Source organism: Bos grunniens, chromosome X, assembly GCF_055505025.1.
Source record: "Bos grunniens cultivar Pamir isolate PY7600 chromosome X, Bosgru_T2T1.0, whole genome shotgun sequence".
In the NCBI taxonomy this organism is placed as follows: Eukaryota; Metazoa; Chordata; class Mammalia; order Artiodactyla; family Bovidae; genus Bos; species Bos grunniens.
In genome coordinates, this window is record NC_141194.1 from 18,121,982 (window position 1) to 18,145,248 (window position 23,267).

General features: G+C 33.5%; 1 protein-coding gene across 6 annotated transcripts in view; it reads left to right on the plus strand.

The window, feature by feature from the left end:
- Window positions 1–23,267, plus strand: part of CNKSR2 (connector enhancer of kinase suppressor of Ras 2) — a 286,090-nt gene that overhangs the window by 144,823 nt on the left and 118,000 nt on the right. For 4 of the 6 annotated variants that reach the window (XM_086387241.1, XM_086387240.1, XM_086387245.1 and 1 more), the window contains exon 9: window positions 15,225–15,371. The exons of the other annotated variants lie outside the window; for them this stretch is intronic. In XM_086387241.1, the coding sequence (XP_086243367.1) occupies window positions 15,225–15,371 (147 nt within the window). The remainder of the gene's footprint in view (window positions 1–15,224; window positions 15,372–23,267) is intronic. 6 annotated transcript variants of the gene reach the window in all.

The window sequence follows — 23,267 nt, forward strand, 5'->3', positions numbered from 1 at the left end:
ATTCTAAAATATTAGAAACTACACAGAATGATGGTTGGAGGAACTTGCTTTCAGTTTTTGCTCTGAAATTGACCTATAGTTTTAAGTGAGTCATGATAACTATTTATCTTTTCAATAATAATAACCAGAGCCAACACTTACTGAGTTCTTACAGTGTGCCAAGCATCATGTTAAGTCCTTCACATATTTTATGTTATATACTCCTCACAATGATCCTGTGAAGAAGGTGTATATGGAGACTGAATGATTATTTAACCCACCCACAGCTCAAAGCTCACTGACTCCAAGGTCCATGCTCTTACTTCAGTTTTATTATACTCCCTCCCCAAACTCAAATTGTAAGATTATCAAACAAAAGGGGAGGAATTCCCACAATCCTGTAAGTAAATCTTAAGATTCAGGGAGAGGTTACGCAGAGCCAAGGGTAGAAAATAGAGGAAGTGAGAATTTACATAACTTGGATAGTGGTTCAGCTTAATTGAAATTAGAAATGGGGTTGAAATTTAACTTTACTGCTACATCCTCACTCACTCCTTTCCTCCAGATAGACAAGATACATAAAACACAATGCCAGGCACGTGTTAGAAGTTCCACAGAAATTAACTTTCCAACCTCCCTTTATCTACTACAACGGTTGGGCCAACTGGAGTCCAAGTCCTTAGCAGACTGCTACTGCAACCTGCAAATTGATTTTGGATGATAATAGAGACATTGTCTGACAGGAAATTATGTTGAATTCCATCAAAGTGACCTTCCTTAATAATGTGATCAATTAGCAGATTGCCTTCTTTTTGTTCAAATTGAGCCATTTTTGTGCATGAATGGTATCTTTCATTAAATGCACCCTACTGTGTCCTCTCTTGCTATTGCCCCCATTGTGGTCTGTGCAGTGGCCTTTACTTCTTACGAGACAATATACAAAGGTGAGGGAATGGACATTATCTTAGTGTTGTTATTATAAAAGGTTTGATAGATCGATAAATTAGTTGAAACAAGTGTAAGTTATTTGTAGTCTACAGTTATCCCTTCTGTCCCTGCAATCATAACCAGGGATATTAAGGGTTTGTTATGATATATTTACATTAAAATATTGCCTAATGCTTTTAAAATACATATTTTAATCCAGTATTTAACTAATCAGAATAGTGAGATATTGCCAATATTATGCTATACCAATATAGGTTCAAGAATGAAAAGAGTAATGTTCAATTTTATGTTTTGAATGTTATTAGCTCAGTATTTTTCTATAATTATAAAATTTCCTATTGTTATAGGTAGTAATGTACAATATAAAATTTGACTACTTTTCTTATTATAAAATACCTAGAAAAGCAATGTGAAATTTTCCCCTAAGAGTATGAGAAAGTTGAATAATCACAGATGAATTCAAAAACTATTTTTGAAATTGCTAGTATGGTATATCTTCAAGATGTTCTATTAGATGTGTGTGTGTGTATTTATAGTTTTCTCTTTAAAATATATATATATTTTTTATTTAAAAAGAAACTGGAAATTTTATGTCCTTTTTCACGTTGCTATATTCTTTATTATAAGTGGCTTTTAAGCTTTTCTAATCAACATACTTCTGTGGCTGAGAAACTGGCTGCCAGGTAGGAAGAAGAAAAAATCATGAACATCCAAGCAAAGCAGACTGAGTCCTATTGCATGTCTTCCCTGCCAGTGAAGATCCAACTCCTCAAAGGCTGCTGGAATCTCCCAAGATTTTTTCCACTTCATCTGCCACTACATTCCTCTCTGGGAGATACCTCGGCATAGTTTGAACCAGCAACTCTGCCCTCATGATGCACTTTTAACACTTTTTTTTTAGCTGATGAGTCTACTTATAGTTATTCAATCTATTTGGGCATATTCCTAATGAATCTGTTAAAATTTCATGTCTTTGCTGTTTTTGGTGTGTAAGTGTTATAAAAGTCTATCCATACTAAAAACAGATACTTTCTTCTTAGAAATATCAGTTGAAAAGAATGGGGTATGTGATGGTTGAAAAAAAATAGCAGTTGGAAAATTTTCCTTTTATTTTTTGTGTATACTAAAACATATTCACTATTTGGAAAGTCTTCTGGAACCTGGTGACTACATTATGGCAAGAAAGGGTTCAATAGATGGGGCTATAAAGCCTTCTGGAATGGAAAATAACCAGGTTGGGATAGTCAAGAAGAAGATAGCCTACAACAAACAGTCAGGATGCTTGACAGTGATCAGTGAGAGCTGGAAGACGAACACTATAAACTAGTGGGTTTTGTTACCCCCTAAATGGTAAACATTACTGAACAAGAATGCAGGTGATGTCATAGAGGGTGGGAGAAGGGAGAAGGAGATAAAGGACTATTGAGTTATCTGGAAAGGTCATTCTGACTTCATTTATGTAATTCTCAGCAGTGTCTCCTTTATTTTCTTATTCTCACTCTAGTCTCTCATTTGTGACTCTTTCTTCACCCTCTTGTTCCTTCAACAATAGGCGAGTTCGCAACAATAGGCGAGTATTGTTTGAAAGGGAAGCCAATGTAATCAGAATGGATGGAGAGTATGGTGACCCATTAAAACTCAAAAATCCCTTACCCCTGCCCTGCCCTTATCCTGTTGCCTGGAAGGAGTAGTTTATTGAGTGGATTCAGTACCACAATATTGGCTAACACCAATGTGCTTTCTCTCTTTTTTAAATATGTATAATTGTTGTCTTTATTTTTTAAGTTTTTCTTCTAACTTAGTTTTCTTTACTTGACCATCCTCATCTCTTCTCACTTGACTATTTCTCCTACATTCTTCACTGTTTTCAGTATTTTTTTTATTCTTGCCTATTTTCTTCTGTTCTCCTTTCTCAAAAGAGAAAATATTTATCTTATAATTTCTTACAACAAAAAGTATTGAAAACTCAAATGGCAGTATTTGCAGTGCACCTGCTTTCTTATCCCTGTAAACACAAGATGTTGCTGGAGTATAGAGATTAAGTATATTAGCATGGTGTTTAACATATTGCTTAATAAATGGTTATGATAATATCCTAAAATAATTCTGTTAGGATTCTAAGAAATTGGTATTCTAAAACAGAGCAAGTTAATTGTTTTCTTTTGGAAGGGGAAAATAACATGAAAAGACACTTACCAAAAATTAGAAGAAATAATACATCCAAGATTTCAGTTCCTCATAGTAAAATTTTATTTCAGATTCTACTTTGTATAGGATATAGTTTCTTTTATTTTACATTGAATATTGTGGATTTGATGAGAATGTGTGGAAACTGGTTTTGAACGGCCACATATTTATATAAATTATGTTTTATTATCCCTAGAGAAATAAATTTATTACTTTATTATCTAATATAATATTTTATGATTTTTCTGTTATCAAACTAAAATTATCTTAAGTCTTTATATAAAGAAGATAAGTTGTATGATACCTTAATATTGGTAACTTCCTGTGAACCAATTTATTTTTTCTGCGAATCACTGCATCCTGACTTATTTCTAATTTATATAACTCTTCCTAGCTCCACCAGGAAAAGACTAATTGGTTCTAAATGTGGTTAGCTCTAATTTTTTTTTATTATTAGAAACATCTTTCGGTGTTGACATACAATTAATAGGTTGATTATTTTACATGGAATTTTAAAATGTATCCACATAAGTGTTTATTTTATATGTTTAAAATGTATCTCTTGGCTGATGTTCTTTCCTACTCTGGATTTTAAGTGTGCAGCTCATTTGTAAATCAGTGTCAATAACTATATCCCTTTTCCTACATGTATCAAAAAGACAGAAGTCGGTCAGTTACAGTCCCCTGATTTACTTTATGTCTATAATAGAGGTGGGCAATTAGTAGATGACAGCTGCCTGATAAACATAAAAAATTATTGCATGAAAGGGAAATACATTAGAGCGTCATAAAATGGGAAATTCAAGAGATTTTAATAATGTTAAGTTCTTTTTAAGTTATTTAGCCTTAGGATTCAAATATAGGTTTCAGCCACTAAATTAACATTCTCAGCTACATTGTGGCTGAAATTTTAGGTCATGTAACTACTCATCACTTTCATATTTCCTCTCATCTTATTACTGTAATACTGGACAATAAAGGGTATTTTAAAATTGAGACTAATGGCAGAGAGAGTTCATGGGGCCCCATTTAGAACTGACAAGGAATTAGCTTTTTTGTCTGAGTTGTTGCATTTCTGATAAAATGATTTCTGAAGATAACATCTACAGTAATAAGTATTTATAGCCATTACGGAAGTTCTTAAACTAAAACTTTTTGTTAATAAAGATGTAGACTACTGTTTATTTAGCTATATAAATGCATATATGCACATTCTTTGGTTTTGTTTTGATAAATGCAGACATCTATTGCAGTACTTGCTAGTATTTTCAAATACACATATCTGTTAAATGTCTACCAGTAAATGACATTATAAAATTATTTATAGAAAAGTTATAGATTTTTAAACATGTTTCTTTATGAATACTTGCCTTTGGTTACTTTACATTTTTGTTTGGATTCCTAAATTAAGTTGAATTTTTCATAAATATAGATGTTTTCTTATTCTTTCTCAGAATTCTTACAAATAGGATGTATAGATTTTTAGATAACAGTGTTTCATCCCTTAGCTTTGGTGACTAAGACTCTTTATTTTAAAATACACATTTTCAATGTCTTTGCAAGGAGAACAGAAATGAAACATAGGAAGAAATGGCTGAGATGTAAAATTTCCATATATATGCAAACATAAAATTAAGTTAAAATTTAACCCATGCAAGTATCTTTATAAAAATTCTAGTTAAAAACTTGTATTATTATGGTTCTTTGAAAATATCCCATTGATTTTGGGGGTAATGAAGCTCTGTGATATGACCAAAGATTCATCCCCACATTCTTTTACTGTTACATGATTGTCTTCCTTCTCAGTGTCTCCCTAGCAGAGGCTTTTATACTCACTGAATTTTATGTTTTGGAGAAGTTAAAGAATACCATGAATGATAATGAAATAAGAATAAAATGGGCTTTGATTTAGTTTCCTATAGCATATACAAATGTGAACCATGAAGCCCCTCAAAATAAACTTTTGACCTTCAGAGACCAAAATATTACCAAATACCATACTGAGTTGGTATATTGAGTTGCTCAAAATGCTAAACTATACCAGAAGCAGAGATACCAATGATACAAAGGTGCAGTTTATATAGGTAACAGGATAGGTAATAGAAGATAATGCAAGTAACAGGATGTGGAAATGTATCTATCACCTTTGGTAAAAACAATGTGGGTGATCTGTAGAACTAAATGGAAAAAAATCATGCGTATTATTTTCTTCCTCCCATGAGCTTCCTCATGAGTCAATCAAGAAATTCTGATGTAACTCTCAGAACTTCTTGGTTATAGAGAAAGACTCCAAGAAGGTGGTGTACAATAGGTGAAAACAAAGTACTTCTTGTAGTCTTCAAGTTGGTTTTCTCTCTTGGACTCCCTATCCATCTTCAGCGGTGAGAAACTGTTCTCTGTGCTTTCTCTTAAATAAAACACACACACACACACACACACACACACGTATATTATATATGTGACTGTGAAATAAACATGAAAATATTAGCTACCAAAACATATGTGTAAATTCAAGTTGTGAGGAGCTCAACATGGTCCAAGTTTTACAGTAAAATTAAACCACATAAAAAACTTGCCTTTAAAAAACAAATGCTTTAATAAAGTCTTATTTCATTGTATAAATACTTAAGGAGGCCATGAGATGAAGAGTGGCTCAGTGAATAAAGACATAAAATTGTGGAGTATTCCCTGTAATGAAAATAAAACTTTTTAATTCCTTCTTTTTGAATGTTTGTTCCCTTCATCTTTTCCCAAGATTATCTCTTCTAGTCATGTTTGTAAAAAATAATCAGTACTAAGGTTTCATTTATAATAGATAGAACCTTGGGTCATTTCTAATACTCTGAATTACCTATTTAAATTACTCCATGCTGGAATTTTTTTTTTTAATTTTACTTATTTATTTATTTTCGGTTGTGCTGGGTCTTTGTTGCTGCACATGGGCTTTCTAGTTGTGGCAAACAGGGGCTACTCTAGTTGCAGTGCACGGGTTTCTCATTGCAGTGGCTTCTCTTGTTGTGGAGCATGTATGGACTCTAGATCACAGGCTCAGTAGTTGTGACACACGGGCTTAGTTGCCCCATGGAATGTGGATCTTCCTGGACCAGGGATCAAACCCATGTCTCCTGCGTTGACAGGCGGAATTCTTAACCACTGGACCACCAGAGAAGTCCTCTATGCTGGAATTTAAAGTAATTTTTTTTTTTTTGCATTTAGTTCCTTAACCAAATGCATACCTTTCAGCTTATATTCCTCTTTATTTGAACCATGGGTAATTCTCTGTTTCTACTCACTAAATGAATGATTGTGAAAAAGCAAAATTAGGATATCTCCAAATATATCACACAAATATATTGTGTGAAAAAAATAAGTTTAGGTGAAGTTTTTAGATTGGTACTTAAATTTAGTGATTCTAGGATCTTTGAAAGATACTGTGTATCAAAATTCATTAATTCTGAAATGTTTTGAAATGTTTCGGTAATGCAGGAGAACAGAGCACTGTAATATCTCAGCACCAAAACATTTGGCAAAGACACAGTGTCATTAGTCTGAATGTGATGGGTTGTATATTGAATTGTCTCTTTAGTGCTTTTAAAAAGAGCAGAGGAACATTTGGGTATGGTGTGACTCATATCGTCAGACATTCATATAGGCACACTTCAAGCCTCTTTGAAATTTACTTTGTGAATAGGTATCATTTAAACATTACAACCATGAGTAAGAGCCAGTGTTTACACAGGAGTGTGTGTAATTGTTAATGAATGGGTCTGTTACTTTGTCTTCTGAAGGATAATAACTTTGAAAATATTTTAAGAATGTCCTATCTTCCTACTTGTATTTCTAGAGATGCTTTTTTATAATTTCAAATACAGTTGTAACAGAGGTAAAGGTCTAAGTTGATAGGCTTACATTCTTTTATGCTTATTTGTAACTTTGGCTACTTGGAACCATAGAGAGTCTTTTCATTTGTTGGTCAAATAATTCACTACCTATTGTTTAGGAATCAGATAGGCTAGAGAATGTCCTAAAGGGATCAGAGACTTCTTCACTCTATGTACAAAGAGGAAAGGAAGACTGTCACTTCTTTAACACCAACCCCAAAGCCCTTTGTGTACCTAATCTGGGCAACCCATTGTCTAAGGACCTGCCCACTTATGTTGCCATTTACCCAAGAACCCTTGGTATCTGCTTCAACCTGATCAAAGCAATCACAAGCCCTGTCTACAAGAAAGCAGAGCATGTGGCTTTAAACTCTTGGGATACCTTAAAAACTCTGTTGGACCATTTTAATTCTGTTTGTGCTGAAAAATACATTTCAGTGTCCAAGTTGGGGATTGCATTTAAACTAGTAAGACATGCCATTGTTTACAGACACTGAATTTTGCTACCTGGACAATCAGGAAGATACTATTTGTAGTTCAGCATATGTGAAAAACATATTATCTTTAATAATATGACATACTTGGTATCAGATGTTATAGGTGGATTTTTAAAGGTCCATGAACTTTAGTGTGAATAAAATATTCTATTAAATATTGAGAAAGGAAAACCTGGACTTTATATTTTTCTAGAAAACCTTCCTAACTGTTTCTATAATGTATATGATGAAACAGAATATTTCTACAAGAAATAGCAACTATATCCATTGTTACTATGGGTATATATTATTATGGATATTATAGATATTATGGATATTATATATTATTATGGAAAATATTTTTCTTGTCATAATCAAATCACTGTGACTTTAGGTCTGAAGTATCCACTCTATATTTTTTTTCCAAATGTTAGTTTATAAGAAAGTTTATTTGGTAATTTGAGGTAAAGAATGTTTATTATAGCTTTAGTATCAAGTATATTACATTAAGAGAAAAATTTAATATTACATCTTAGTTTTATATACAAAACAAAATTCCCTTTGGACTTTTAAGGCACTTCATTATCTCTGAAACATTCACATTCTCGTGTCACCATGTCATTTCACTAGTTATCAACAAATACTCATTAAGTCTCTGCCATTTCTAAGACATTGATTGCAGGTATATCCAGAAAAATGAGACTCAGTTTTTATCCTCAAAATAAAAGCCTCAATATCCAGTTTTGTGAGGGTAGATGAAGGACATGAGGAAAAATATATAGCTTTAATAAGCAGCAGTACATGAAAAATGCCATAAGAGAGATGTAAAGTCACATGAGGAAAATAAGGTCCTAGCTATAAGAGGCTGTATGATGGGTGTTGCATTTAATAAGCACCATTACGGATACATGAGATTTTATACGTGGCAGAATAAAAATGCAAGTATTTATATAATAAAAGGGTACTTTTGCTGAGAAGAAAAGCACAGTGTTGAAGGGCAGCATAATACTAACTTAACCAATTGTTCCACCCATACTGAACTACTGCTGCTGCTGTTGCTGCTAAGTCGCTCAGTCATGTCTGACTCTGTGTGACCCCAGAGATGGCAGCCCACCAGGCTCTGCAGTCCCTGGGATTCTCCAGGCAAGAACACTGGAGTGGGTTGCCATTTCCTTCTCCAATGCATGAAAGTGAAAAGTGAAAGGGAAGTCGCTGAGTCGTGTCCAAATCTTAGTGACCCCATGGACTGCAGCCCACTAGACTTCTCCATCCATAGGATTTTCCAGGCAAGAGTACTGGAGTGGGGTGCCATTGCCTTCTCTGATACTGAACTACTGAGAATTGCTCAAACTGGTTTTAACTTGTCTCAGGGCTTTCTTCAGTCCCTCAGCTTCCATATCCTCTTCACGTGTCCACTTCCTAAGAAATTCAGCTTAGGCTAATAGGAAACCGTTCCTGAACCCTCAAAAATGGGTTAGCTGCCCTTGGGGGGGCTCCCATTATCCATTCTATTGGGGTACTTCTCTTCAGTTCAGTTCAGTCACTCAGTCGTGTCCGACTCTTTGTGACCGCATGAATTGCAGCACACCAAGCCTCCCTGTCCATCACCAACTCCTGGAGTTCACTCAAACTCCTGTCCATCGAGTCAGTGATGCCATCCAGCCATCTCATCCTCTGTCGTCCCCTTCTCCTCCTGCCCCCAATCTCTCCCAGCATCAGAGTCTTATTTATTGTAAATGCTTATTGAGCTGCTCATCTCTCCCCTGCTCATTATGCTTTTTAAAGAGTCACAGGTTGTGCTGCAAGCGCCATTGCGCCCATAATACATGGAAGGCACACATCAATATTTAGTGATTTTATAAGTTATAATATCCAATCTTAAAAACATATTAAAATAGTCTAGACATGGGCAAGTCACTGGCTTCAAGAAGCTCACTGTTCTCAAACAATGTTTCCTGACCAGCTGCATCAGCATCATTTGGTAACTTGAGGGAAAAACATGTAGATTCTAGGGCCCCACCTCATACCTACTGGATGAAAAACTGGTATTTCCAGATGGTTCTAACACATTCTCAAGTTTAAGAACTACATTAAAGAGAAACTATAGGAGATAGTGATGGCCATATTGGCACAGGGTCTATTATAGGAATTGACTCTTTAGTTAGGCCTTTGGTGAGCTTTTCAAGTGTTTTGAGGAAAAGAACACTGTTATGCTGTAGCTGTATATTGGAGCTGCAAAAAACTAGTAGTAGAAAGAGCAGTTAAGACTTAAGTCTAACAACCTGGTATCCAAGACAGATAAAGGAATGAGAAGAGGTATTAATTGCCAGAATCTGTTCTTTAGGATGGGCTTCCCAGGTGACATAGTGGTAAAGAATCCACCTGAATGCAGGACATGCAAGAAACACAGATTGGATCCCTGGGTAGGGAAGATCCCCTGGAGTAGGAAATGGCAACCTACTCCAGTATTCTTGGCTGGGAAATCCCATGGACAGAAGAGGCTGATGGGCTACAGTCCATGTGGTTGCAAAGGGTTGGACATGACTGAGTAAGCACACACATTCTTCAGGGTAGATGTGTATTAAAAACAGGGGGAACTGTTGTAGGTGACTCCATGCTCAAAACTTGAGAGGATGATGGGGAACTTTTTATTGTTGCTGTTGCATCAAGTGTTGCATTCGTTTGTACTACCAGTGGAATATTTAGAGGAGGATGTTTGCTGTCATAATGCCTTGTGCTTTAGAATCAAACAGACTTGAATGAATTCTGGCTTTGCAACTTACTATGTTTCTATTGGGCTTCCCTGGTGGCTCAGATGGTAAAGAATCTGCCTGCAATGTGGGAACCCTAGGTTCGATGCTTGGCTTGGGAAAATGCCCTGGAGAAGGGAACAGCTACCCACTCCAGTATTCTGGCTTGGAGAATTACATGTTTCTATTAATAATGTTGACCAAGAAAACTTAATCTCTTTTTGCTTCAGTTTCTTCACATGTAAAATGGGTTTAATAGTTTACTTCCTAGGGCTGTTGTAAGAATGAAGATATAAACAAAAGGAATGCAGTATGAAGCACCTAGCACAGTGAATTACTGGTGCTTGATTATTCAGTAGCTATTAGTATGGATGAATGAACTGTTGAAAATATGCCACAACTTCTTGATAGGGATTGGGGACAGTTAGGAGGATTTGTGAGTCATGCAGAAAGTTGTTAGTGGAAGTTCTGCAAACAAGAGTTTTTTTGTAAGATGACAGCATGAAATATTAGGGGAATAACACTTAGCCTGGAGGAAACTCTTGCATGTATTGGTTGTGAGGAGGAAGAAAGATGGAGGACAAGTATTCAGAGTTGTATCAGGACCACATCCATTTACTACAAAGCTCATCTGTTGTCATCTATTTGTACTTTTCTACCCATTCTGCATAGTAAAGTTGTAACGTATTGTGATTTTTGAAGTCTAATTATTTAGCCTGTGCAGTAATACATAAACATCTCTTTTGGTATTGAGTTCACTTTTTCACAAGTCTATCAGTTCCTTTTTGGATGTCTTTGATTATTAGAATGTTTTTCTTTGTATCCCAGACTCACTTAAAGTTTTGTACCTTATTTAATTCCTTCCCATATTAGTGGATTATACTTTTATATTAGCAACCACTAGAATCCCTGGTTTTCCTTCTTTCAAAGCTCCTTCTATCTCCTAGTACAGAAAGACTTTCACTGCAGCCAATGTAAAGTATATAATTATTTTTCATATTACTGTTGCATCTTCACATGGCTTTTAATTCAGGTCTATCAAATTTAATACTTTAAAACCATAGCCAGAAACTCAAATGAGGAAATAGAAAAATAAGTTTGAAAAATGATTAATACACATTGATATATTTCACTTATTTTGATGTCTATGTACCATATTTAGCTCCGGAATGGGGCTCCTGAATTTCTTGAAGTTGTAACCCATATACTTGCCTCATTTCATATTAATACCATCTATTCATGTCCCCCCTATAATCTGTCAACCATAAGTATCTTAGTAACAGAGAAATAAATTTATTTTAATAATTCACTATACTTATGTTTGAAGATATGTGAGGATACACAGAACCAGAGCTGAGAATCATTTTTCCTAGAGCTCTAAGACCACACCACATCTGCCCTTGAATAGAACATGGTACAATCCAATAAATGGGTACAGTTGTTAAGCATAATATGCAGTAGAAAAGGTAGAAAGTAATGAAGAAATTATCCAAGTCAAGGAGCTTGAGAAAGGACTAAGGAAAAAAGATTATTCATATGAGAGGCATGTAGTCTGGTTGCTATTTATAGGTATACAAATACTGGGGTTGGACTGATATAGCTAAAACCTATCTGTTATTAAGAAAAATGTTACATGTATACTGGGAATTACACAGCCAACTTCATTATATTACTATTCAGCAGTTTCCACAAAAACCTAAATTAATACTTACGTGAGGAATCTATTGAAATCATTCATTGAATAAAAAATCAACAGATAATGTAGGTCTTATTATGAATAGTTGAGTAATAATTTTATTTTTCTTTTGACAATTATTTAAAAGGATAATGTACAGAGCGGATGTCATTTCCCCATCACCATCTTTTACTGTTCTACATAGTGTTGCCTTTCTGGTTGTTTTTGTGGGAATTTACCGTTGATAACAAACAGTCCTAATGAGATAATTCAGAAAATTCACAATTTTCTAACTGGAATATTACTCTTAGACTAGGTCCATTAATCAATATTTTGTTGGCTTTATTGTTTATAAAACACATGTTTATTGCCAAAAGTTTAGGAAATTAAAGAGTAAATGGGAAAATATATATTACAGTCTTTATTACACTTTAATGTAACCATTGTTAATAGTGGTATATAGCTTTCTGTGTTTTCTATATTTATATACATATTTTTAACAAAAGTAAAATTGAATTACATTAGCGAGTCAGACATGACTGAGTGACTTCACTTTCCCTTTTCACTCTCATGCATTGGAGAAGGAAATGGCAACCCACTCCAGTGTTCTTGGCTGGAGAATCCCAGGGATGGGGAGCCTGGTGGGCTGCTGTCTATGGGGTCACACAAAGTCGGACATGACTGAAGCAATGCAGCAGCAGCAGCAGCTACATTTAAACTTTTCCTACACAAATTTTATGTCCCATGCTAATGGACATTTGCATAACGTACAGTTTTTGTTTGGTTTAAACAGCACTGCAACATACATGTTGCACATTTATCTCTATGCTTTTATCCAGTCATTTCCTTTTGGCAGTAGAAGTAGAATTTGGGAGCCAAAGATAAATATATGGATTGCTTTTGTTTAAAAGACTGCTAATCGAATGTCAGTGAGCGTGGTAAGGCTAATTAAAAAGTAATAAAGTTATATAATTTTCTGCAATTAAATAACATTCATTCAGCTTAAAATTTAAGGCTTCCCAGGTGGTATAGTGGTAAACATTCCACCTGCCAATGCGGGAGATGTGAGAGACACAGGTTCGAGCCCTAGGTCAGGAAGATTGACTGGAGAAGGAAATGGCAACCCACTCCAGTGTTCTGGCCTGGAATATCCCATGGAGAGAGGAGCCTGGTGGGCTACAGTCCATGGGGTCACAAAGAGTTGGACATGACTGAGCGACTGAGCATGCATACAAAATTTAAATCTAACCAAATAATTACTTTGTCATCAAAAATCAATTTCACTTTTTCATGGAGAAACAATTCTGTTTTTTGAAATTGTGTACTCAAAAAGAGCATAGAGAAATTGTGAAAGAGTAGGATGAATCGAATTACACTAAATGTTACACTGGAAAACCCAGTCAAGCCCTAAGAATTTTCAACTAGTGACATGATTATGTCATAGAATAAAATGAAGAGAAATTGGTACATAGAAATCAATGTGTAATTCGTTGTCTAGAGTAGATAGGCTGAAAGAAGGTTACAGTAATATTGACTGCTTTAGTATCATTAGCAATTATCTAAATAATTAAAATAAATGATAAAATGTGGTTATCATTAATAAGTTGTTCATAAACTCTTTGTGTAAACAGTATATTTTTTCCCTCCAGACCTGGTATTCAAAAATCTGCTCACTTATTTTTTTGGCAAGCAAAATGAATACTTGAATTTGAACTAACTTTGCTTTGATCTTGGCTCATAGAAATGGCTGTAGGGACACTTCTTAGCCATCAGAAGAATCAGAATCAGTGTACCTTTGGGGATGTAATAATCTCCACTTATATATAATGGGAGACATTTGACCAATATCATTGCTGTAGCTGATCCACATTAAAGTGATTTTTTAAAAAATTGACAGCCTGTTATTCATGTTAGGCAAGTATCATAATGATCATTTTGATTCCTATCTGAGACCGTGAGGTTTTAGGCATTATAATGTCTTGCTTCCTTTGTGTCCTCTTTCTCTTAAACTTCGCTCAGTTTAGCTAGAGTAGAAGCTGTAGTTTAAATGAATGGTCCATCATATAAACTAAAGTCTCCCATTATCCTTCAGTGGCTGTGGTCCAGAGTACCTCTTTCATCATAGTCTCTGGGATCTGTGCTAATTTGGATGAAAGTGCTCATTCTTTACAGCTTGAGCATTATCTCCCAGGCAAAAACATGGTGAATAGGTACAGGCAACCATTCCGTTTCATTTAGGTGCCTAGGAAGAAACTAGATCATGTTCAGACCATTGGCTAAATCTTGCTTGCAATCCAGGATAAATTTTGACCCACTGTATTTATATAACACATTTATATAATTTATGTAGCATAAATTTCTAATCCATTAGAGTTGGAATAAATGGTTGTCTCTTTTAAATGTGAAATATATTTTTTTAAACCTTGGAATAATAGATGTTTTTAATGTGTTTCTTTAAAGAATACTTCTAGGATTTCAAATAACTGCATAACCAGTATGTCTTAAAGCAAATTAACAAATATTCAATAATGTAAAAGAATGATAAGTAATATAACATGGATAACAGTTGAGCCAGGTTTTTGGACATTTATCAAGTACTTCTGTTTAATTATACATAATTATACAATATGTTTGGGGTGATATTCACATATCACATAATGGCTTCATTAAATTTAGTTTATTACATTTTAAATTTATAGAGTCTTTTGGAACACATTTTCAATAGCTGCTGCATTGGAGTAGCATTACCTTGTCATTTCTTACTCTATATTGTGGTTAAAGGTTTATTTTATCAATCCTGTCTTCCACGCTCAGAATGTCGCCTTGGTGTGTCAGTACCAGCTACTGGTAGTATAATGTCAGTCTCACTTAGGGACACTAGTACCACATATCTCTAAAAGATGGTGATGAGCAAGCATGTGGTTTAATTTGTGAGTTCAGGACATTGCCAAATCTTTGTTTCAGGCATGCGGATTCTTAAATTGTAAGTTGTGAACAAAGCTTGGATCTACACCTTGTGCAGCATTAATAGTGCCATAATTTCTTTTAATTCTAAATTATTCTATTGGTTGGATACCATCTTAGTCTCTGCTTTGACTTGTAAATGTCCATTGTTATCTCATAATGATATGGACTCTAATGCAATAACATGGTTAGTCAATTCAAAAATAAAATATCTTTTTGAGTTTATATCTCCTGAAAATTGATAGGATGGTACACCAATTATGTGGTTTTCTTTTTTTTCTTACTAATCTTATTAAAGGGGGAGAACATTAAATCTTTGAATACTGTACCTCAATTTTATTGTAATGATTTTGCTGGTTACCAGGTGGGGTGGCAGTTGAAAAATTTGGTGAATGCACTACGAGAGGACCCGAGTGGTGTTATCTTAACTTTGAAAAAGCGACCTCAGAGCATGCTTACCTCAGCACCAGCTTTACTGAAAAATATGAGATGGAAGCCCCTTGCTCTGCAGGTAATGAAGCTTAATCATAAGTCATACACCATCATTTTAGCCATAGATTATCTCAGTAATGCTTCTTTATTGTGCCTCATCTCAGCAGCATATGGATTAATCTTGTATGCTTTTGAAAATTTGTTTGTGAAATGATCTCTTCACAGCTGATCCTAATAGGCTTAATTGTGATGAAATTTCAAACTCACTATAACTAAAATCAAATGATAAAGAACCCTGCCTTAATTTTTAAACATTTTAAAGCATAATTCCAAAGAAAAGCACAAGTTATTTGAAGCCAAAATGTGGATAGAAATGAAAGTGAGAGGTTTCATTTTGTGATATAATCTTCCATTTAAAAGTTATATCCATATATACTTCTTGAAGAAACTAGATAATAGTTTATAGAATTCTTTTAAATCAGCTCATGAGATAAGAATAGTTGTTTTTGAACAGTAGGTAGAGAAAGTTTTAGATAGTAATTAAAATGTACCTATTACATTCTTCCTGATGGATCATTTCTTTCATTTCCACCATGTATAAAGGCAAAAACAGGGAAATTGTTACGTTAGAAATTCTGCATTTTTCTTCAACATGAAACATCACTCTAAAATGTTACTCTGGGTGTTGATAAATTAGGTTCATTAAGAACCAGAGGTATCTAGGAAGTGATAAAAATATTCTGATTGATAAAGACAAGGAAATAATACATTTTCTTCCTTTTCAGTCAGGCTATAATGTTTAAACACATCATAGAAGAAAATTTTACTCTTCACAAGACCTGCACTTTTAAAATAGAAGACCATTACCTTTCATAGAAGTTTAATTTTTAAAAATTAAAGTCGCCCATTGAAATAGAACATTTCCTGTTGTTCAGATTAAAAAGAAAAGCAATAAATGAAAATGCCATTGTTATCGCTACTATTAAGTTCTGTATTAGTACCTTACACCAGTCTTGATTTTTTTTCCCCTGAAATTCTCAATTCTTCATTACACATGAATGGCCTTATAGATTACAATGATTTCTCATTGTTTAAAACTTTCCTACTTCTTGGCCTCAAAGTTGCATTATACTTAAATAAGATAAAAATATAAAAAGAACATTAAGATCTTTAAATTTTTAATGTGAATCTATTTTTTTCAAATAAAGATGTATAAAACTATATTTTAAAACTATATTAATATGTCCAAATGCACTTGACTTGCAGTGTATGTTTATTATCAAAGATTTTTGATGATCATTAAAGTTTAGAGACCAGTATTTGACTCATTAATTCATAGATTAGCAAATCAGACCTTCCCATCACATCATTTTATTTTCTCACTGCATTGTAAGTTACTTTGTTGTTCCACTCTGTAGTTTTCTATTGACATGTCTTCCCCAAAGATCCTTCTTCAGAGCCTGAAAGGTGGGAACCCTGAAGAAGAGACCCTTTCAGCCATTAAGTTTTCGTCTCTATATGTGTGGTTAAATTTAACAGCTTCTCTCTAGCCCCTTCTGCTTCACAGTGAACACCAAAAAGAAGCTAATTTCTTGTTGATCCATGAACTCTATTTGAGGGAATATCTCTAGAAGATAAATTGATGATTTGGTCCCCTTTTAGATTCTTTTCCACAAGCACAAACTGGAGAATTAAGCTAATGACAATATATAGTTAAGAATCACTTTTATAGAAAATTCTGAAATAATCGAAAGACCTTTTTTCTTTGCTACACATACATTTGGTGTGTGTGTTTAAACCTAGAGAACAAAGACTTTAATTTTTTAAATTGTTCTACATCATTCCTTAATTATAATAGATACTTAAGACACTGTTTCTAGGTTCATTCCTAAATGCCAAGAAATGTGCCTCATCAGATCACTAATTATATTTATTCCTTATTGCCTATTCAGTTACTTTGAGTATACTTGTAAATTTACTTTTTCAGAATGCTGAATTCAGAAAAAAATAAAATCAGTATTTACGTAAGTGCTTATATGTGTTGACATTTTTATAAATTTGCTACTTCGCCTGCATTTAGTTCACCTAAAATGTATTGTCCAAGCTCGACTCTTTATAGATAAACAATACTATTAATGGGTTGGAGGAGGCAAGGAGGGACCCTGCTTTCAACTTTGAAAATTGACTTTAAGAAGCAGAAGAAAGAGTAGTAGTTTTAAGTAAATATTTACAGGTGGTGGTAAAACAAAGTCTTAGGAGTAAGGGCAATGGATTAGTCCTGTAACATCGCACGCCACTACCAAATCTCCCACCGCCAAATCTCCCTAAAGTCTATTTTGAAGACCTGAAATTGTACTGTTACAGAGTTTCATTTTGGTATTAAGGCTTTGGCTTGTGCTAAAATGTAAAAAGATACCAGAAGCATAATGGAAACTATCTGGCCAGAATTTTAAGAGAATGAATACAACCAAAGATGGATAAAGCTTGAAGATTCCAGGATCTGGAGGTTGTAAGTAGACTGCTTCCAGAAGGGGAAAAATCAAAGAAATAGTGGGATGAGAAAGTCTTACAGGCAGTTCTGGATTCTTTGTAACTTTGCCTGAGACTACATATTTTTCCTAGTGGCCAAGAAAGGACCTCATATGTGAAACTTAAGTGCTTAATGTAGCAACAATCCTCTGTGCAGACATAAGTACCATTCTTATTGTAGTCCTGCTTCTGGTGTGTTGGAGCCAAAATGCCCATTAACTCACCTGAATACAAATTTTCATGTTCAACCTGAAGAATTGGACATTAGGTTATTTCTTCATAGGGTATACCAATAGTCTACTAAGAATTATTTCAAATAGAGTTTACAAAAAGAAACAATCTGTGGCATATATTTAACCTCAATATGTATATTTCATCTTTTTCTTTTATGATACCAGGCTTAGCGTTTTCAGATAAAGTATAGCAAAATTTGTGTAGTTTGGAGGTAGATGCTAATACATGCCTCTAATGAAGAGAACAACTTCATTCTAACAAAGGAATAATTATTTTTTAAACTAATAAGGAAATAATTTGTACCTGCACAACTAAAATATAGCCTTATCTACCTTAAGGTTGATTTTTGAGGAATACACGTTTTAATAAAAGTCATTTTAGTTCTAAAACGAATAGTAGCTTCTATTATTAATTAACTGCAAAAAAAAAAATAATTAACTACAATGACAAATTTTAATCTGGATTTTCTTTTTAAAATCATTCGTGGAATTATAGCCAAATAAGCAAAAGCATACAATTGAACTTCATGCTCACAGAGCAATTTCATTAGTACATTTCATGAAATTTGGCAACTCTTGTTAAATTCCTGATTTCTCAAATGTTTTGCAATAGAACTGAAAGACTTAAAGATATTTTAGTCAAATACTACAAGCAGATTTAATCTGGAATTGAATTTGTTGTCATCTGCACCCATTTATATATATACAGTAGAGATGTTCTACCTGAGGTAGAATCTTTTGTTCTGAGAAAGCAAACTAGCAATTCCTTGCTTTCTGAGAGCTGTTTTTAAAACATGTCCTTAGTAGCACCCTCTACTAATGTCCTGGATTTTGGTAAGCATGGTGGTTGCTTATGGTCAAGTCCTTGAAATTCAATGAAAAAATCCTGGGGAATTATGGATAAACCTCAGTGTATATTTTTTGATGTTTGTCGTCTTAAATTAGCGTGCATAGGTCACCAGCTTGCACGAGTGGTGGTGTTTTCTTCTTACAAGAGATGTATGGGAGAATTAGCTGGACACTGGTGAGAATATTGATTGAAATCATCACTGGGAATCAACAATTTTAAAAAACATTTAGGAACCCAACTTTTTTTTTTTTTTTTTTGGTGAAAATGCATCTCAAAAATAATCACTAAAATCAATGCTGGAATTTGATTTACTGATACAGGTTTCATTAGACATTTTTAATGTAAAATGATATCAAGCTGTATCATTAGAATTGCTCCTAGGCTGTTCTAATCCATAAGTCTTTTATATCGAAGTGGTAATTTTTTGTGTGGTTTTTGTGCTTTTCACTTTAAATGTTATTGCTTAGCATTACCTTGATGCCATTTTTACAGGATATTTAAATTAAATACATTTGAGCAGAGAAAGAAATGGAAAAAGAAATGGAAAGCAAATAGTCGTAGTAGTCAGTTTTGTTTATCAACTGGTGTAACGACTGAAGAACACTGATAATGTTACATTTCAGATACATAGAAATATGAATGGTTGAAGTCACTGTAAAAATAAAAACATAAGGAATAATAAAATTTATTTTAATATCAAAGTTATAGGATGGGGTGGCCAAAAAAACATTAGAAGCAAAGTTTATATGTTTCTGAGAATTTTGCTTTAAAAGCATGTTTTGGAGGAAGGAAGGAAGGTAACTAATATTAATATGACACTAGAGAAGAAAATAAGTTTTAACTAAAAATGTAGTTGTGCTGACTGGGAGGCAGAAACAATTACATGTTTCACATGCTCAAGTTAGTAAATAGCTGCAAGCAATTGTCACATCAGATTTTTGTTCACCAATGCTTAAGCAAATTAATTAAAGGATCTAAATCACATTTGTGGTTTTCAACCAAATGCTTTCAAAATGTTAACACAGACTACAAATAATCACCTAATATAAAAAATCATTTAGTTTTTCTATTCTTTAGCTTCCTAATCTTTCTTTAGTTAATATTCTAAAAATAATGTGTAGTGTAAGGTGAAAAAAGTAGAAGCTCCGTTTTAATGTTGCAGTATTAACTATGCCCGTAAGAGTGGACAGCATAAATATCCCAGTGGTAGTTTCAGTACAGTGTGCAAATTTTGATGATTAATTGGAAAAAGCCATTTTTTGATGTGACTCTAAAGTGTATATTATTTGTGTATTATATAATCATGTACATAATTTTATGCCCATAGATTTGTTTTTAACTTATACAGATACAGCTTCCTGATCAAATCTGTGGTTGAAAAAAAATGTTTTTTTCTTTGTAGTCTGATAAGAAAAGGAAGATTACATGCTTTAAGAAGAAGACTTAAGTCTTTTGTATTTATAAATTTGTGTTTTAGAAAAAGCTGAGAAAAAACTGAGAGTGGGAGAATTTAGGATACAGGTGTTTCTCTTACTTAGACTCTTTTCAAGTCATTGAATACTTAAGAAAATCTTACCCAGGAAAAATTATGCCCAATAATTTTCCAAATTAGATCTAATATTCTTTATATGATCAAGAAATTTACAAGATTGTATGCAACTTCTTGCCTCCCAAAATCCAGAATACATTTTATCTGGAGCATTTCTTTAGATGTCTCAGAGTTGCTAACATAAAACAATATTCTGGTACTTGTATTGGAATTATAATAAAAATGTGTTTGAACTGAATAAGGACTTGTGTGAATGTTCTGTGCTAAAATAATGGGGTATTGTGTTCCAGTTGAGTCTGTACTTATTCCCAAGAGTGAATAAAATTAATGGCCAGGTTTTCTACTTGATGTAATCATTCATATTTCAATGAGTATTTTCCCTCTGGAAGACAAAGCAAACTCTTTGTGATATTTGCACTAGTGAGTTCTACAGATAACTGCATAATGTGTAATGCACCATTTTCATCTTTTAACATTGGGGCAGTCTTTATGTCATTGATTCCATTCAAGACTTTATGTAGCTCTATGAAAGCTGGGTCACTTACCAGATAGAGGGACAACCAAATTAAGATATGCTTGCCAGGAGTTGTTAATATGTAAAATGTTTCCAATAAAACCTTTAACATTAACTGTAGTTTTTTAAGTATAGCTACTCTTCTTTCATAGTCTTTAAGGCCGTATGGTTTTCAGAAGTACATTAATGCCTTCCAGATGTGCTCAGTTACCTTAGAGATGTTAGAATCTGGGACACGAGGAAAGGGCTTGAGCCATCAGAGGACTTAAAGTGAGATTTCAGTGATCCCTTACAAAAGCTGAAAATTTTAGTTTATACTAATGACAGCCTCCCAATGATGTTCAAACTGGAGGAGTAGGATCTTTTTACTAAATTCATCACTGATGATTCAGAGGAAGATTTGTGCCATGCCATATTTTGGGATACAGTTTAAAGGTATTTATAGAGTTCAAACCGACAATATGAGAAATGTATGTGTACATAATATACTTCTGAGTCCTGTTCATAGTAGTAACTTATCATTAATTGACTAAGGTTATAACTGTATACTTGAAGAGATGCATATATGATCATTTTATTTACGATTTGGATATTTCAACATATGCATGCCTGTGCCCCAAAAAATCTGTCATAGATTTCTTTTAGAAGAGTAACAGTATGTATGCAAAATATGTCCTTCCTGTTGGAGCCTCATTGAATCTGGAAGGAAAACTTTGTCATTAGAACTGTTGGGATATGAAAAATAAATTTTGTGGAAAGGTCCTTTCAGAAAATAAACCCACTTGGATAGAATCCAAGATGGATCCATGTCATGCTTGATTGCATACCGAAGTGGATCAAGTTATACTGAAGCTTCATGCTTATTTGAGTTACAAGATGCGGTCTTAAAATACCCTTGTATTTTATCCATAAGTGATAATAGTTCTTAATTCTCTTCCTATGCAGATTTTCCCGTTATAAGAGAGAGAGTCAAAATAGCAAAGTGGTACAATTAAAAAAAAAAGTATCCTTTATTTCTACTCTTTTTCCTTAAATTGGAAATTCTTAATAGCACAATGGTAAAGTACTTTCCTTATACTATTTTATGAAGAAATTTTTAAAGTAAATGTTACCAAGGTAGGAAAAACTATCCTTCTGCATTATTATACTCACATATTTAGGTTTTTGTCTGAACTCAGGCATATGTCTGTTAAATTTTGAATTAAATACAGAGAGAACTTTTTTTTTTAATATCATTTTATTTTTAAACTTTACATAATTGTATTAGTTTTGCCCAATATCAAAATGAATCCATCACAGGTATACATGAGAACTTTTTGATTTGAGGAAAGCTGTGTTTTCCACTTTTTGTGTGTATTAGATAGTTATTGGTGGTAAGTGTAATTTTAATGGCATTTGTTACACCTAGGAATTTCTCACTGATAATTTCAACTAATAGCATCATTTATTCTGTGCTTTATTTAGTCACATTTTGCCTATCTTTCTAATGTTCTTTAATGCCATTTTCATTCTTTTGTCATTTATATTTTGTAACGTTTCAATTCTTGTCCTAACTTAGAGCTTTTTAAAGGCGTTATAAATGATCACAAATTTCCTTTGGGGTTAAGTAGCTATTTCCATTTTCCCATGAAGATTCTATTTTGCCATACTTTATTTTTCCATTGCTTAATGTCTTCTTTAAAATATTCTCAAGAATAATTTTTACTTTTTAGTTTGAATTAGCTTGATAAAAATATACTGAATAAATTTATTATTTGTCATGTGTCTTATACTTAGTACAAGGCATACTGATTTAACCAGCCAGACATCTGCATGATAAACCAATTTAAATGTTTTCTATGATTTACCAGTTAATAAAATAACTAGTAAGTAGAGTTAACAGAATCGACTAATTTCTTCTTTCTCTGAAAGAATAAGTTGTTTTTTCCAACCACTTGAATTAATTGAACCAGCTGAGACAATCAAACCTGTTATTTAAGTATATCTGTCTTTTTCTTCTACATTTTTGCTGCTAATTTAACTATGCTGAGAACATTAATAGCAAATTTGTGCTGAAAATAGAAACCTATAGAAAATATCAATTTGAAGGAAGTTGACACGACTAATATTTAAAGTTCCTGGAAGGAGAAGGATCAAGTACCCTAAATAGACAATCCTTGTAACAGTCCAGGCAGAAGAAAATACTTTTATTGGTCCTTACCTCACACTTCACTTGTAATCACTGACTATTACTACTCCTTTTTTCCTTCCTTCCTACCTCTTTGGGGAGGACAGGAATAGATACCAAGAGAAATTATCTT